Genomic DNA, 13,284 nt, shown 5'->3' on the forward strand with positions numbered 1-13,284 from the left:
GCTTTCAGTGGTTTCACAGAGGGGGTGGCTGAGCAGCTGAGGACGGAGTTAGGATTTCATTACATGATTCATCCCTTTGGCCACTGCCATCCTAGTCCCGGCTCCATAATTCCTGAAACGGCTGTGGTTGGTTGGGGCAGAGGCTGGGACCTGCCGGACTAGGGGGAGGCAAGTGAGGCATTTCAGATGCAACTTTTAAGGAACGTAGGGCCAAAAAACTCAATAAGGAAGAGAAAGTATTTTAACGCAATACTGTAAAAAAAAAAATTAATGCAAAACCCGATGATGAGTAAAATATCAAAATTTAAAATAAAGACAGGATTCGACCTTGTACTTGCACGACCCTGCCTCCCTCGCCTCAACCTAATCTCGGCGCGGGACCCGGGAGGGGTGACTGCCTGCGTCTTCAAGGAGTTCATCATTAGCTTGTACAAGACGAAGAGGCCGCACAAGCCCTCCGCTCCCCACCCCCCAGCCTCCGCCGCCGCACAGGTGCCTCGAAGCCCGGGTGCCCCATGCGGCGGGAGTGCGGGCTGGCGGCCGCCAGCGCCGAGTCAGTTTCGGGTTTCGACTCGCCGCGCCTGCGCAAAGGGGGCCGGGCTCGGCCCACCCGGCGCCCGCCCGCGCGCGCTCCGCCCCCGGGCTATGTAAGGCGGCCCCCAGTAGCGTCGCGTCACCGCTACACTCCGTGTCCCTCCGCGCAGGCGGGCGGCCCCGGAGAGCTGGTGCTGAGACGGCGGCGCCCCCTCCTCATCATGGTGAGCGGGCGCGGGAAGGCCGGGAGGGGAGCAAGCGGACCGGGCCGGGGTGGCACCATAATGAAAAACTGGAGTATTGGGGAATTTGGGAGAGGAAGTGGCATGCAAATGAGGACCCGAGGTTCCGGAGTTGAGTCGGGGCTTTCTTGGCTGTCCGGTACAGGCCTGAGGTAGGGGTGATGCTGGGAGAGTGGGGAGTGGGGACGGCGCTGGAGGAGGAAGGGAACCGCTCCGCAGAAGGTGCTGCCCCGGAGCAGACCCGGCTGGCAGTTGGGCCGGGGTAGCGTGCGCTGGGCCCGCGCTGGGCTGGCGTTCAGCGCCCTCCCCTGCCCAGGGCCTTGTCTGAGATAAATGTACGCCAGCTGAGCACTCAGGGTGCTGGCGGGAGGTGGGGCCTCCCGGTTTAGAGGAGAAGGCGCTGTACAGTAAAAACTATTGATTGTCACCTGTGGCTTTTAGCAGGCAGGAAAACAAGTGGCTCAGAGAGGTGCTGCTGACACACAGCGAGGGGTGAGCAGAGCGAGACCCTGGACGCAGGTGCCCTGAACCGCCCAGTCCTGGGGCAGGCACAAAGACCACGACTTTGTGGGGGGCCCAGGGCAGAGGAGGAGGAGGTGGCAGGCGTGCTGAATGAAGCCCTTTGTCTAGCGCTCTCCTGCCCTGCCCCCCGCCAGCCCTTCTGTGGGACCATTGTCCCCCCATCCCAGACAAGAGAGTATTATCTGTCGCTGGCATTGTTGGGGGAAGGGAGGCGGTCTTTGGGTGACCCTTCTCCACCCTCACCCTGCTCTGTGCCCTCAGGGCCACGGCCGCTGTGGCTTTGCCCAGACGTAGAGCCCCCCACCTCCAAAGAGGTCATCCTTAATAAGTGCCAGGAATATAAAGTTAGGGTTCACTCCTAGAAACGCAGGCTTCAGGCCCTCCCCTGCACGCACTTCCAGCACCGTTTTCCTTTCGAGGTGGCAGCAGTGGGCGATCCTTGAGGCTAATCCTTGAGGCTACGGCTCGCACTAGAGGAAAGAGTTTAGGACCGCTCAGACAAGCATCCCTCTCCATCCTGCAAAGCCAGAAGCCTTCGGGTCTCAAGGACCGAGGAGAGACGGTCCAGCAACCCACGGCTTGGGAGGGTGCCTGTCAATCAGGGCCGTAGCACCTGAGCCAGCTGGGGTTCCCGGTTAGAATGAGGCCAGAGACAAGGAGGCGAAGCTGGCGGGGTGGCCCCGAGTGACCTGGCTGACGTCTGTCTTCCCCTCCTCACACAGAATAGAGGCTTCTCCCGAAAGAGCCAAACGTTCCTGCCCAAGATCTTCTTCCGCAAAATGTCATCCTCAGGGGCCAAGGACAAGCCAGAGCTGCAGTTTCCCTTCCTGCAGGACGAGGAGACGGTGGCCACACTGCAGGAATGCAAGACGCTCTTCATCCTGCGCGGCCTGCCCGGGAGCGGCAAGTCCACGCTGGCCCGGGTCATCGTGGACAGGTACCGGGATGGCACCAAGATGGTGTCCGCCGACACCTACAAGATCACCCCCGGTGCCCGGGGGGCCTTCACCGAGGAGTACAAGCAGCTGGACGAGGACCTGGCTGCTTACTGCCGCCGGGACGTCCGGGTCCTCGTGCTCGATGACACCAACCACGAGCGGGAGCGGCTGGAACAACTCTTTGAGATGGCCGACCAGTACCAGTACCAGGTGGTGCTGGTGGAGCCCAAGACGGCGTGGCGGCTGGACTGTGCCCAGCTCAAGGAGAAGAACCAGTGGCAGCTGTCGGCCGACGATCTGAAGAAGCTGAAGCCTGGGCTGGAGAAGGACTTCCTGCCGCTCTACTTCGGCTGGTTCCTGACCAAGAAGAGTTCCGAGGGCCTCCGCAAAGCCGGCCAGGCCTTCCTCGAGGAGCTGGGCAACCACAAGGCCTTCAAGAGGGAGCTGCGACACTGTAGGTGGCGGGGTGGGCGGGTGGGGGCCGTTAGCCTTATTCGTAAGCCCCTCTTGCTGGGCACGGCGTGCTGCGTGCACGGGACCATTGTTCTCAAAGCACTGGGGGAGGCAGGGGGCTCACCTGGTACCGGCAGAGGCCGCTTTGGGTGGTGGACGCCCCGTGGGTTATGGGAGAGGCGTTTGCCAGGCACCTTGCCTCTCACCGCACCCTTCCTCCTGCCCTCTGCTCCCCACCTGCGCTCTCCCAGCCTGGATCTAGGCCACTGACCCCGTCTCAGAGGTGGGAAAAACAAATTACTTACTGCCATAGCAGGAAGTACATCAACATTTCGTAAAACCTTGGAGGGAGAATCTGGTCCAATGTTTTCAAACTCATTTTTAGCAGCAGAACTATTTTCTAGAATAGAGTATGCCATGCAACCCTAAGCTGCAGAAAAATTACAACTCGGACTATTGTGACTCCACTGGCGATGGTTCCCAGGCCTTGAGCTATCCAGTGCACCTCCTGTGGCATCCCACAGCTCCAGAGTACAGTCTCCGTAGTCTAGCCCCTCGTTTTTGCAGATGGGAAAATGCCCAGAAGGGTTGCAGGGTTTGCCCAAAGCTGTAGTGAGAGCTCGACTCTGTTGCCTCTAGAGGGGCCTCCCCTTATTGGGTTGGACCAGGGTTTGCTCCTGCAGGGGCTGTTTGCTCCATCGAGAGGGGAGGTTTGGGATAGGGAAGGACCCTGGTGGCCCTCCTTCTCCAGTGGCCCATTGGGGAATATGTCACCCATTCCCACTAATCATCTGTTCTTCCTTTAACTCATTCCTAGTTCCCCCTGATTTTAGGCTATCTTCATACTTGAAATATCCCCACCGTGTTTCTTTGCGTTGTCAGAGGTAATTTGTGCCGGTATAAGTTCTCAGAGAACTCTTATCTCAGCTCCTAAAATTCAAATGCTGGGAAACCGGGGAACTGTGGTGCCTGCACCAGCCAGGCGTGAGCCCTGTACCTGTGAATAGCGTGACAGAGAAGCTCCCAAGGCAGGGCTCCTAGTTAGAGCTGGTTCTGCCCTGGAGATTGCCTCTTGAGGCTGCTTTTACCATTAAAAACTGGGATCCTTCTGCCCAGGACACAGCAGGAGAAATGTAATGGGCCACAAACAAGGCCTGCCCTCAGAGTAGAGGTCTCCCTCCCCTGTGGAGGGTGAGCGACCTCCTTCACAGGGATTCAACCCTGGGGGTAAACAGGAAAAGCCTAGTGACTCTGAAGCTAGCCACAAGGCTTAGAGTCTAGAGACTGAAATCAGATACCCCAAGTCTCATCGAAACTACCAGCCACATAATGTCATCCTGTTATCTCCCAAGACCCTTCCTGCACCAGGCCCATTATAGGCTTTCTTCCACCAAACGAGGCTGTAAGCTACCTATTACTACAGTGACCAGGTAACTTCTTGTTCAAGTGGCCCCTGAGTGAAATGGGGCACGACTAATAATTACCTAGGTGGTCTTGGGAAAACTGGGATGTGTGGTCACCCCCAGTTGTATTTGATTGACAGATTAGGGTCAATCACTTGCCCCAGGTCCACAGGCTTGGAAGTGGGCTGGATGTTAATTATGCTGTTTCTGGCTCCTTCCATATACCACACAGTTCCCAACCTCTTTTTTCTTTCTACCCCATTTTTCATGACCTGCTTCCCTCTTTTCAGATGTGTAGCTAGTGAAGTTCAGATTCCCTTGGCATATGCCACCTACCCCTGGGTTACAAGTGCCTTAGTTTTCACGTCTGGGTAAGAGACGTAAAAATCTGTAGAACGTAAAGCAGGGAACTTATATCAACACCTTTTCATAGCTCCAAAGTTGCTATTAATTTGACCAACTAATGAATGGTAGTGGATTGCTCAATTATAGTGGATTGCAAATTTATACTTAATGTCCGATTTTTTTCCTCTGGGTCTCCCATGGTCTTGGTGATAGATGTTGCAATGCCCCGCTCTCCCGCCCTGACTGCCCCACTCTCTCTCCCTTCAGTTGTCTCTGGGGATGAGCCCAGGGAGAAGATTGAACTGGTCAGCTACTTTGGGAAGAGACCCCCGGGCGTGCTGCACTGCACAACCAAGTTCTGTGACTACGGGAAGGCCGCTGGGGCAGACGAGTACGCCCAGCAGGATGTGAGTGCTCCTCGGGGACACCTGGCTGAGGTGGGGAGAGGGCAGGGTCTTCCGGAGAAGGGTACCGGCTCAAGGCAGGGACCACAAACCAGACAGCCTCTCAGGAGAAGAGGCGGCTCCATCCCCAGCTCGCCGGCAGCCTGTCTAGTGCCCCCCAGGGCCTGCCCACCAGAGCCCGTTCCTTCTGCAGATGCGCAGAGGATGCTGGTCGGCAGCAGCTCCTGCCCTGGCCCCTAAGCCTGTGTTCAGTTCCAAAGGCTAGAAGTCCCTTACCCCCAGTCTGAGGCCTGGCTGTGCTCTGAAGTGGGGAGTGTCGATAGGGAGGCTTATTGGCTTAGGGGTACCAGCCCCGTCCCTGCCACACAGCCCGAGTCTCCCGCCCACAGCCTCTGACATGGGATCCTTAACCACCGGGCGTGGCCGACTCCAGCCTCCTTCAGGTTGCCTTCACAGCAAGGCCGTCCCTGACCCTCTGCCAGCTCCCCCACTTCTCTGCCTAGGTTAAGGCAGCTATTTTACTTGTTTATTCATTGGTCTCCTCCCACACGAATGGAAGCTCCCTGAGGGCAGCACTATTTACAGTGTGGTTCACCTTGTATCCCTAGCACCTACCACAGCTGCATGAATGAACACAGCACTTTCACTCCCATCTCTAACTGTTCATTCATTTAGCAATGTTTATTAAGCACCTGTTATGCACTAGACACTGTTAGGACCAGGGGTTGTGAGCAAAATAGGGAAGATTTTATGGTCAAAATCGGAGAGATGGGCTTTTTCAGAGAATCAGATATAATGTAAGCCAAAGTGTATGGAGTAGATTTTGATCAAAGTCCTTTATTTCTGACCTCACCCCACCCTCCAGGATAGTGCCTGGATACCAGGGTGCTTTTACAGGGTGAGTCGAGTAGTAACAACAACAGCCCTTGCCAGGCTCTTCTTTAGTCCTCACGCTGAGGAAGGTTCTAGCCTCAGCTCTCTCTTACAGGTGAATGAGCCCTGAAGCTAGTGGGTGGGGAGCCCGGCCTGAGCTCAGGAAGCCTTGCGTCTCACGCCTGCTCTCTCCTGCCTCTCTGGCACCTTCATTTTTTCAAGCAGCCTGGACAGTGTCAGTGGAAAGACATCCTCCGAGCACATGGCCACGGATGTGGATGTCTGCGGGCTCTGCTCGGTGGCACTCACTGTCCCTCTCTCGATGCCGCCACCTCCAGCTCAGTCCTCTGTCCTCTCTCCATAGGTGGTGAAGAAATCCTACTGCAAGGCCTTCACGCTGACCATCTCTGCCCTCTTTGTGACACCCAAGACGACGGGAGCCCGGGTAGAGCTGAGCGAGCAGGAGCTGGCCTTGTGGCCGAACGACGTGGACAAGCTGTCCCCCTCTGACAGCCTGTCGCGGGGCAGCCGCGCACACATCACCCTGGGCTGCGCGGGTGACGTGGAGGCCGTGCAGACGGGTGTTGACCTGCTAGAGATTGTGAAGCAGGAGAAGGGGGGTAACCGCGGCGAGGAGGTGGGTGAGCTCAGCCGGGGCAAGCTCTACTCCTTGGGCAGTGGGCGCTGGATGCTGAACCTGGCCAAGAAGATGGAGGTCAGGGCCATCTTCACGGGGTACTACGGGAAGGGCAAGGCTGTGCCCACACGGGGCGGCCGCAAGGGTGGCGCCTTTCAGTCCTGCACCATCATCTGAGTGTTCCCGGGCCACGGGCCCCCGCTCTTTACAAGGGAATGGGGAGGAGAGGGAAGCATCCCTCTGCTTGATTTTTGGTTTAAGATTTCTATTTTTTTTTTTTTTTTTACTCAAAGTTAACCTTCTTGTAACTTTTAAAAAACTTGTAAAATAACTGCTCTTTTTTCCTGCCCACCCCCTTCCCCTCTAACGCTCAAGCTCTCAACACAAGGGGGTGAGTAGGCGCCATTCAGGAACCCAGACCAAAGCTGATGAGGCTGGGCCGAGTTGGGCCTGGACCGGAGCCACAACCCCAAGACCCGCTTACAGTTGCTGGGCCCCTAGGCCCACTGCCCCACACAGGGCCGGCTAGTGGGGACGGACACCCCAGCGCTGCTCGTATTCGCGGGGTGGTCACCACGGCCACAGAAGACTAGTGGTGGATTTGAGACGGGATGATCCCTGGGCTTTGATCCCATTTCTTAATCAGTGTAGCCCCAGGAAGCCTGGGCCTATTTACCGGGGTAGAAAAGGGGTTTTTACCTTCCACCTTTGGTCCTAAGTGCCCGTCCCCTCCTCCTCACACTGTAACTAGGTAACAGTTCGATGCGAGGGAAGAAAAGAGAGTAAGCAGCAGCCACATCCCAGGCCGGCTACAGGGCTCACCCCAGGAAGCGGGTGGGCTGCCATCCTTCCAGGGGCGTAGTTCTGCCGTGTGGACGGGGAGATCAGGGCCAGAGACAGCGCCTCGGTGGGAAAGCTCCAATCTTGCTGTCTGCCCAGCCCATCTTGCCTCCTTGGTGCCTCCGGAGGCCTCTGTGCCTCCGCTAAAGGGGGTCAGTGGGTACCAAGAGCCAATGGAGTGGCCCCCAGCTGTTACGCGCCAAGCCCCACCCGGTGCCTCTGGGAAGGGGCTTTTAACATTGCTGCAGGTGCTGTGGTTCCTGGGGTGCCCGCCGCTGCCCTCTGCTCAGTAACAGGGCCTTGCTAATCGGGTTGTCACTTGACAGAAGTGCCCGGGATTTTAGTTACTATCCTGGCTTTGCCCAACCTCAGCAACTTGTAAGACTGATAATGAAATAAATCGTGTTAATCCTAGCTGCGTGCAGTCTCTCTCACCCTATATGCCCAGCTCAGTCTTCCCTGGGGCAAGGGCAGGGTGCATTAGGACTGCCTTTGTCCCCCAGCTTGGGGCCATCGGTCCTGTCTCCCCTCTGCGGGCTGAGCACAGCTGTGGCGAGGCTGGGCAGTGGAACAGTGTTGGCTTTCATGAGGCGGCAGAAGGGAGAGAGGCTGGTCTTGGATGCACACAGGCGGGAGTTGGCCGGTGTGAGGGACGTGGAGCACAGAGCTGCCACCCCCCAGCAACTGGGCACAGGCCCGCAGGTGTGCCTGTGTTCTCTAGGGAAGGCCACCTTCAGATCAGTGCCACTTCAAACACAAGGGAAGAGCTGACTCTTCCAAGCCAACAGGGGCCTGGATGGCTACATGGGAACTTCCCAGGCCTAACGCAGTCAGCATTTCACCGCGGCCTTGGCACTAAAGGGGGAAGACTGGAAAGAAAGGGGCAGAGGCTCAGATGGAAGAGACATAGCTATTTGGGCCAAGGTCTTTACCCAGCCATCTCTACTTACCAAAGCACCAAAAATCTGAGCTTCAGCCAAAGCTTCAAGTGTGTCTCCCTGAAACTGAGATTATTCACCACAAACACAAAGCTTGACCTGAACAGCATGACATATACCACTGCTTCCTTCCCCCAGCTTGCTCCCATACAGGAAGGGACACCAGTGGAGAAGGCAAGGGGCGTTTGCTAAGAGTGGTGTTTCCAGCTGAGTGAGCTGATGTCAGCGCCCAGATCCCTGCGCCCAGGGCTGCCTGTCCCACTTGGAAAGGATCTGAGGGTCAAGAAGGCAGGATTTTGTCCTTGTCACCATCTCCCTCAAGCAGTGGGAACTCTGAGAGCCCATGTAAGCCTATGAGTTAGCCCAGCCTGACACCCGGCACCCACTTTGGACACATGCAGCTTCTAGTGACTTCTGGGGGCCCTACCGTAAAACGTGTTCTCTGAACTGGCTGCCCCGTGACTGGCATCAGGCTGGGCACGGCAGCACCCCCAGGGCCTGCCCAGCACTCCCGTGCTAAACTGATTTGGGGGCAGCCAGCACCCCACCTGCCCCCAGGTGCCCCCACCCCTCGTGGGGTGGCTTGCTGAGCCTGAAGTCCACGTGGGCATCAGCTCCGTGCTGGGGGCTCAGCTCTGGCCCACTGACTCTGGAGTGACACAAAGTGGCTGCCAGAGCAAAGTGCCAGAAAGGGTCAAAACATTTTATTCTCTTAATTTTTTTTTTTTTTTTTAATAAAGTTAAACAGTAAAACAAAAATTCACAAGCTGCCCTGTCCACCCCCCACCTCCCTCCCCTACCCGCAGTCTTCGGCGCTGGCTCCCTTTCCTTCACCCCACTCACACAGACACCGGGTATCCAGCTGAGAAAATGAAACTGCTCTAAGTACGTGGATCATAATGAAGGGAGGAGGTGAACTGTGTCCACATTCGAGGTTAAACTGAGCAAGTCTGCATTTTCTGGGCTCCGGGTGGTTTCCTTTCATTAGCCAAATTGAAAAAAGAAATTCCCTGGACCAGATGCTGTAGGGAAAAGAAAAGCTTGTTAGCTGGCTCTGTGAGTTTTCTGGGGGAAGATCAGTTTGCCCTGATTATGGAGAGTCTTTAAGGGCTACTTCAAACAGAAAAACCTCTAAGGGTATCAAACAGGCTGGGCCTTGGGGTGTAGGAGGGAGCATGCAAGCAGGTTGTATGTGCGTAGTTCTAACACCTTCACTCTTGCAGACAAGCTCCGGTACTAGGGAGCTTAGAGACGTCTCCCTGACCCTGTGCAGGTGTGCCCGCAAACCCCTCCTCCACCCTCAGCAGCACCCGAGGGTGCAGATGTCCTGCTGGATGAGAATTCTGCTGCCTCCACTGTTGGGCCCCTAGTGCTGCCTAACTGGGGAGTCCTTGTGTCGGTTTGTGGTCTGGGAACTCAGGCACACCCACCTTCAAAGCTGAAGCCCCCAGGACCGCCAAAGAATGCCTTGAAGATATTGTTTGCATCAAAATCTGCGGAGCAAATTGAGAAGCAGAGAAGGCACAAAAAGGTGAAAAAATTAGAAGTGTCTGAAGAGGAACTTAAGAGAGACCCATTCTCTAATGGGTCTCCAAAGCTTTCCCAGATAATATCACTTGCCTCCTTTCCCCAAACTTCACCAACGAGAGGTGATCCCACTACTTGATCCCACTCCTGGGATGTGTTCCCTTCTTCCAAGCATGATCCCAAAGGAAAGTTTTTGCCTCAACCCACTTCACTGGGCCTTCTCAAGAACTGGAAATGCCCTTTGCGCTTTACGACATAAGACTTTCTCCACACTGTCTCCCTATAAGGCTGGGGCTGCTACTGAAAAGGCTAAAATGTATCACTTAAGTGCTACGAAGACTGTATATAAGAATGAGACCTATGATTTACTGCATGTGTTTGATGCCATACTCTGTCTACACTGTATGCCAGAAAAAAAGCTATAGTCTACTAAGCACCTACCAGGTGCCAATCACGGTGCTGGGTACTTTGCATACATTATATCATTGAGTACCAATTTATACTCAACAAAACCTAAGCAGAAGCTCAAGTAACTTGCCCAAGATCACGTGGCCAGTGAAAACAACAAAGCAACACTGCCAACTCCTGTGTGCCTCTAGTGCCGTGCTTTCTTCACCAGGCCACAGCAGGTCTCACGTCCCCAGTCTGCCTAACTCCCTAAACTGCACAGGATTTATCTCCACCAGCCAATCCCACCCACAGGCACATTGTGTCCAAAAGTGAATTTTTCTTTGCCTGTGTATCTGCTCACCTTCCTGGGTCCCCCAGCTCAGGGAATAGCCCCATCAGGTCAGCTGTGCCAAAGCCACTCTTGACTTAGTCCTCTGCCTCTCCCAACACGTTCCACAGCCACTCCTGTTGATTCTCACACTGTCTCCCGATTGTACCCTCCGATTCTCTCGTGATTGTGTCTTCCCTCCTCCTCACCCTTTCCAAACCAGCTCGCCTCAGTGCCATCACAAATATATCTCCAGAGCCTAAATCAGGCCCATGGCTCCCCGACTTATATCCCTTCAACAGCTTTTGACTGCTTACAATTCTTCTCAACTGCTGGGCAGAGCAATGTTTATTATTGGTAAACCTAGGGTTTTTTTGGGGGGGGCTGCACCTCGCAGCATCAAAACCATGCCCCCTACAGCGGAAGCGCAGAGTCCCAACCACTGGACCGCCAGGGAAGTCCAAACCTAGGTTTTATAAAACACACACACACACACCTGAATATAGGTTTTATAAAACACACACACACACACCACCCCCACCGAACTGGCAAGGTCAGAACTATCTGTATAGCATCATCAACCTTATTTTAAATTCCAATAGATTTTCTCAGTGGAAGAGAAAGGGTTGGCATCAGAGGCAGTGGTCTGAGAACTGTGCATAGTTCAGGGCTTCTTTTATCTCCGGCTAAGCTCACAGTGAGCAATGATGCTCACGGCTGCACTTTACTTCATTCTAAGTCTTTTGCGGAAACTGACGTCTGTGAGGGCTTACAGGAATGTGTGAGACGCATAAATATCAGTCAGCAAACACTTTGCAGTGGGGGAAGAAAGAAATTCCAGCCAAAAGGAAAAGCCCACATTCTTTCCTGTAGCCTCTAAGGCCTGCTGAGGTCTGACCCAGCTTCTGTGCAGCTCTCACCCCCGTGCCTCGAGCACCCTCTGTCCTCCTAGCCGAGCCCCTGGTAGCTCCCACTAGGTGCTATGCTTTTCTGCACATCCAAGCCTTCCCTTGCTAGTGCTGACCTCCTCGGCACCCACTCTGCACCCTTGACACCTGCTATACTTTATTGCCCTCGCTGGACTCCATGTCTATTAGACCAGGGGTCAGACTTGGCCTATGGGCCAGAGTTTGCAAACCCCTGGACTGTGGGTTCCCGGACGTCAGGGAATCTGTTTGATTCACCTTTGTTATTTTCCACACCCATCAGAGTACCTCACACATTACAGGTACTCATCAGAGTGCACTTTACAAATTGCGGAGCGTCACTGGCTGATTACATAAGACTCTCCCTCTGGAGTGTCTTTAGAAAAAATGTTAACGTTCCATAGCTGTCAGATTCATCCTAGGCTGCCCCAACCAACTCCCAACTCACCACCCATATTCATGCCCTCTTCATCCAGGTCTTGTCCACTGTCGTATCGAGTCTTTTTCTTGGGATCAGAGAGTATGGTAAAAGCTTCTCCGACTTCCTTGAACTTTTTCTCCTCCTCCTTCTGAACTTCAGCACTGGCTCCACTGTGCCGATCTAAAGGGAGGAGTATGGGAAGAACTCAGAGCCTCAAGAAAACAAAGTTTAAGAGAAAGACCACATTATGCCTGATTTTAGAATCTGGTACTTCCCAAATTCGGAGGGTATGGAACTGAGCAACACCTTATTCCAGCTGAGGAGCCGCTCTGAGGCTTCCGTGCTGGACTGAGCTTGGCAGCGGCCGGCCTAGCCTGCTCCTCCCACTGAGCCCCCTCCGCACCCGCTCTACCTGGATGGTGCATCAAGGCCCGTTTCCGATAAGCTTTCTTGATCTCGTCCTCAGAGGCATTCTTGTCTACTCCAAGAATCTTGTAGTAATCTTTCCTCTTACTCTTCTTCAGTTCCAGCTGTGCATTTTTTAGGAGCTGTTTGTGTTCTGGAGGAAGACATCTGGCGTCAACAGAGGAGCCTGATTCTGGCTTCCTCTACCAGGCCCCGCCCAGATGCCCTGGAGGCAGAAGCCTCATTAACCATACCAGGGGTTTTTACAGTGTTTTCTGGAGATTAAAAAAATCTACTCCTGGGTATGTTCTTCACATTGGCCTCATCACACAGAAAAGGAAGTGAAAGTGACAGGGAGGACTGGGGACCAGAAAACAGGTGCCTTGTCCCACTCTCGGGGTCTCTGCTCACTTCTTCAAATAAGCTCCAGGTTCATCCCTGAATCAAACTACTCCTATGTCCAGTTTTAGGACCTACAAGTCAGACCACACAGTTCCCTGAGAAACATGCTCTCAAACTCCTTTACCTTTTGTTTTCTCCGTCTGATATACTTTTTCATAGTCCCGTACTGCTTCTTCATACTGTTCTGTGTCCATGTAACTGAGAAGGAAATACAGGGCAGTACAGTGACATAAATAGCAATGGCCTTCAGTATCACTCTAGGGGAAGAGGCATGGCTCAAGCAAGAGACACACACTTTTGGTTGAGATGCTTCATGAAACAGGAGTCCTTAAGCTAGCCATGAGAAAAATGAACTACCAATTCCTCAAGAAAAAGAGAGAGAGAGGTCTCACGTGACTTGCACCTAACCAGCAAAGTGATATTCTGCTCTGAGCAGACAGCAACCAAGGGGAGAAAGTTCCTTCCGATTTCACTCAGAGCCACCGAGAGGCATCTGGATCACCTCAGGAGAGACAAATGTGAAGGTACCTACTTAATTACTTGGGACTGAAACACAGGAGAAAAACTATCAAGTGAGATCAATGGATATGGAAGAGCTTGGAAACACAGAGTGCCATAAACATGCAGGGCCAGCTCCAATCCAGAGTAGATGTGGGATTCGCCAGCCACTAGAAGGATCAAGTTCAAGGTGGTGGCTGCTGGCAAATGCTTCCATTAAGACTAATCAATCTGAGAGATGTAGGTGAGATAGAAAAG

The 13,284-nt window shown here is 54.1% G+C and overlaps 2 protein-coding genes across 6 annotated transcripts in view; one reads left to right on the forward strand and one right to left on the reverse strand.

Annotated features, from left to right (window-relative positions):
* Nucleotides 1–579: 579 nt before the first annotated feature.
* Nucleotides 580–7,605, forward strand: CNP (2'',3''-cyclic nucleotide 3'' phosphodiesterase). 2 transcript variants are annotated; one of them, XM_082442569.1, is made up of 4 exons: nt 580–758; nt 2,021–2,690; nt 4,705–4,844; nt 6,079–7,605. In XM_082442569.1, the coding sequence occupies exons 1-4, from the start codon at nt 756–758 to the stop codon at nt 6,526–6,528; spliced, it is 1,263 nt and encodes a 420-aa protein (XP_082298695.1). In that variant the 5' UTR covers nt 580–755; the 3' UTR covers nt 6,529–7,605. The 2 variants fall into 2 exon arrangements, with proteins under 2 accessions (XP_082298695.1, XP_082298696.1); XM_082442570.1 differs by lacking the exon at nt 580–758 and adding an exon at nt 884–928.
* DNAJC7 (DnaJ heat shock protein family (Hsp40) member C7) overlaps nt 6,614–13,284 on the reverse strand; it is a 30,423-nt gene continuing 23,752 nt past the window's right edge. For all 4 annotated transcript variants that reach the window (XM_082442565.1, XM_082442566.1, XM_082442568.1 and 1 more), the window contains 5 exons: nt 12,653–12,726; nt 12,134–12,280; nt 11,749–11,901; nt 9,560–9,622; nt 6,614–9,151 (listed from right to left, as the gene is read on the reverse strand). In XM_082442565.1, the coding sequence (XP_082298691.1) occupies nt 9,114–9,151; nt 9,560–9,622; nt 11,749–11,901; nt 12,134–12,280; nt 12,653–12,726 (475 nt within the window). In that variant the 3' untranslated portion in view covers nt 6,614–9,113. The remainder of the gene's footprint in view (nt 9,152–9,559; nt 9,623–11,748; nt 11,902–12,133; nt 12,281–12,652; nt 12,727–13,284) is intronic.

Source organism: Balaenoptera physalus, assembly GCF_965194825.1.
Source record: "Balaenoptera physalus genome assembly, chromosome: 20".
Taxonomy (NCBI): domain Eukaryota; kingdom Metazoa; phylum Chordata; class Mammalia; order Artiodactyla; family Balaenopteridae; genus Balaenoptera; species Balaenoptera physalus.

Excerpts from the sequence above, each read along its gene's own strand:
- CNP (XM_082442569.1), top strand. Across the intron at positions 2,691-4,704 it reads CAAGAGGGAGCTGCGACACT|TTGTCTCTGGGGATGAGCCC; the intron begins GTAGGTGGCGGG and ends CTCTCCCTTCAG. Across the intron at positions 4,845-6,078 it reads ACGAGTACGCCCAGCAGGAT|GTGGTGAAGAAATCCTACTG; the intron begins GTGAGTGCTCCT and ends CTCTCTCCATAG.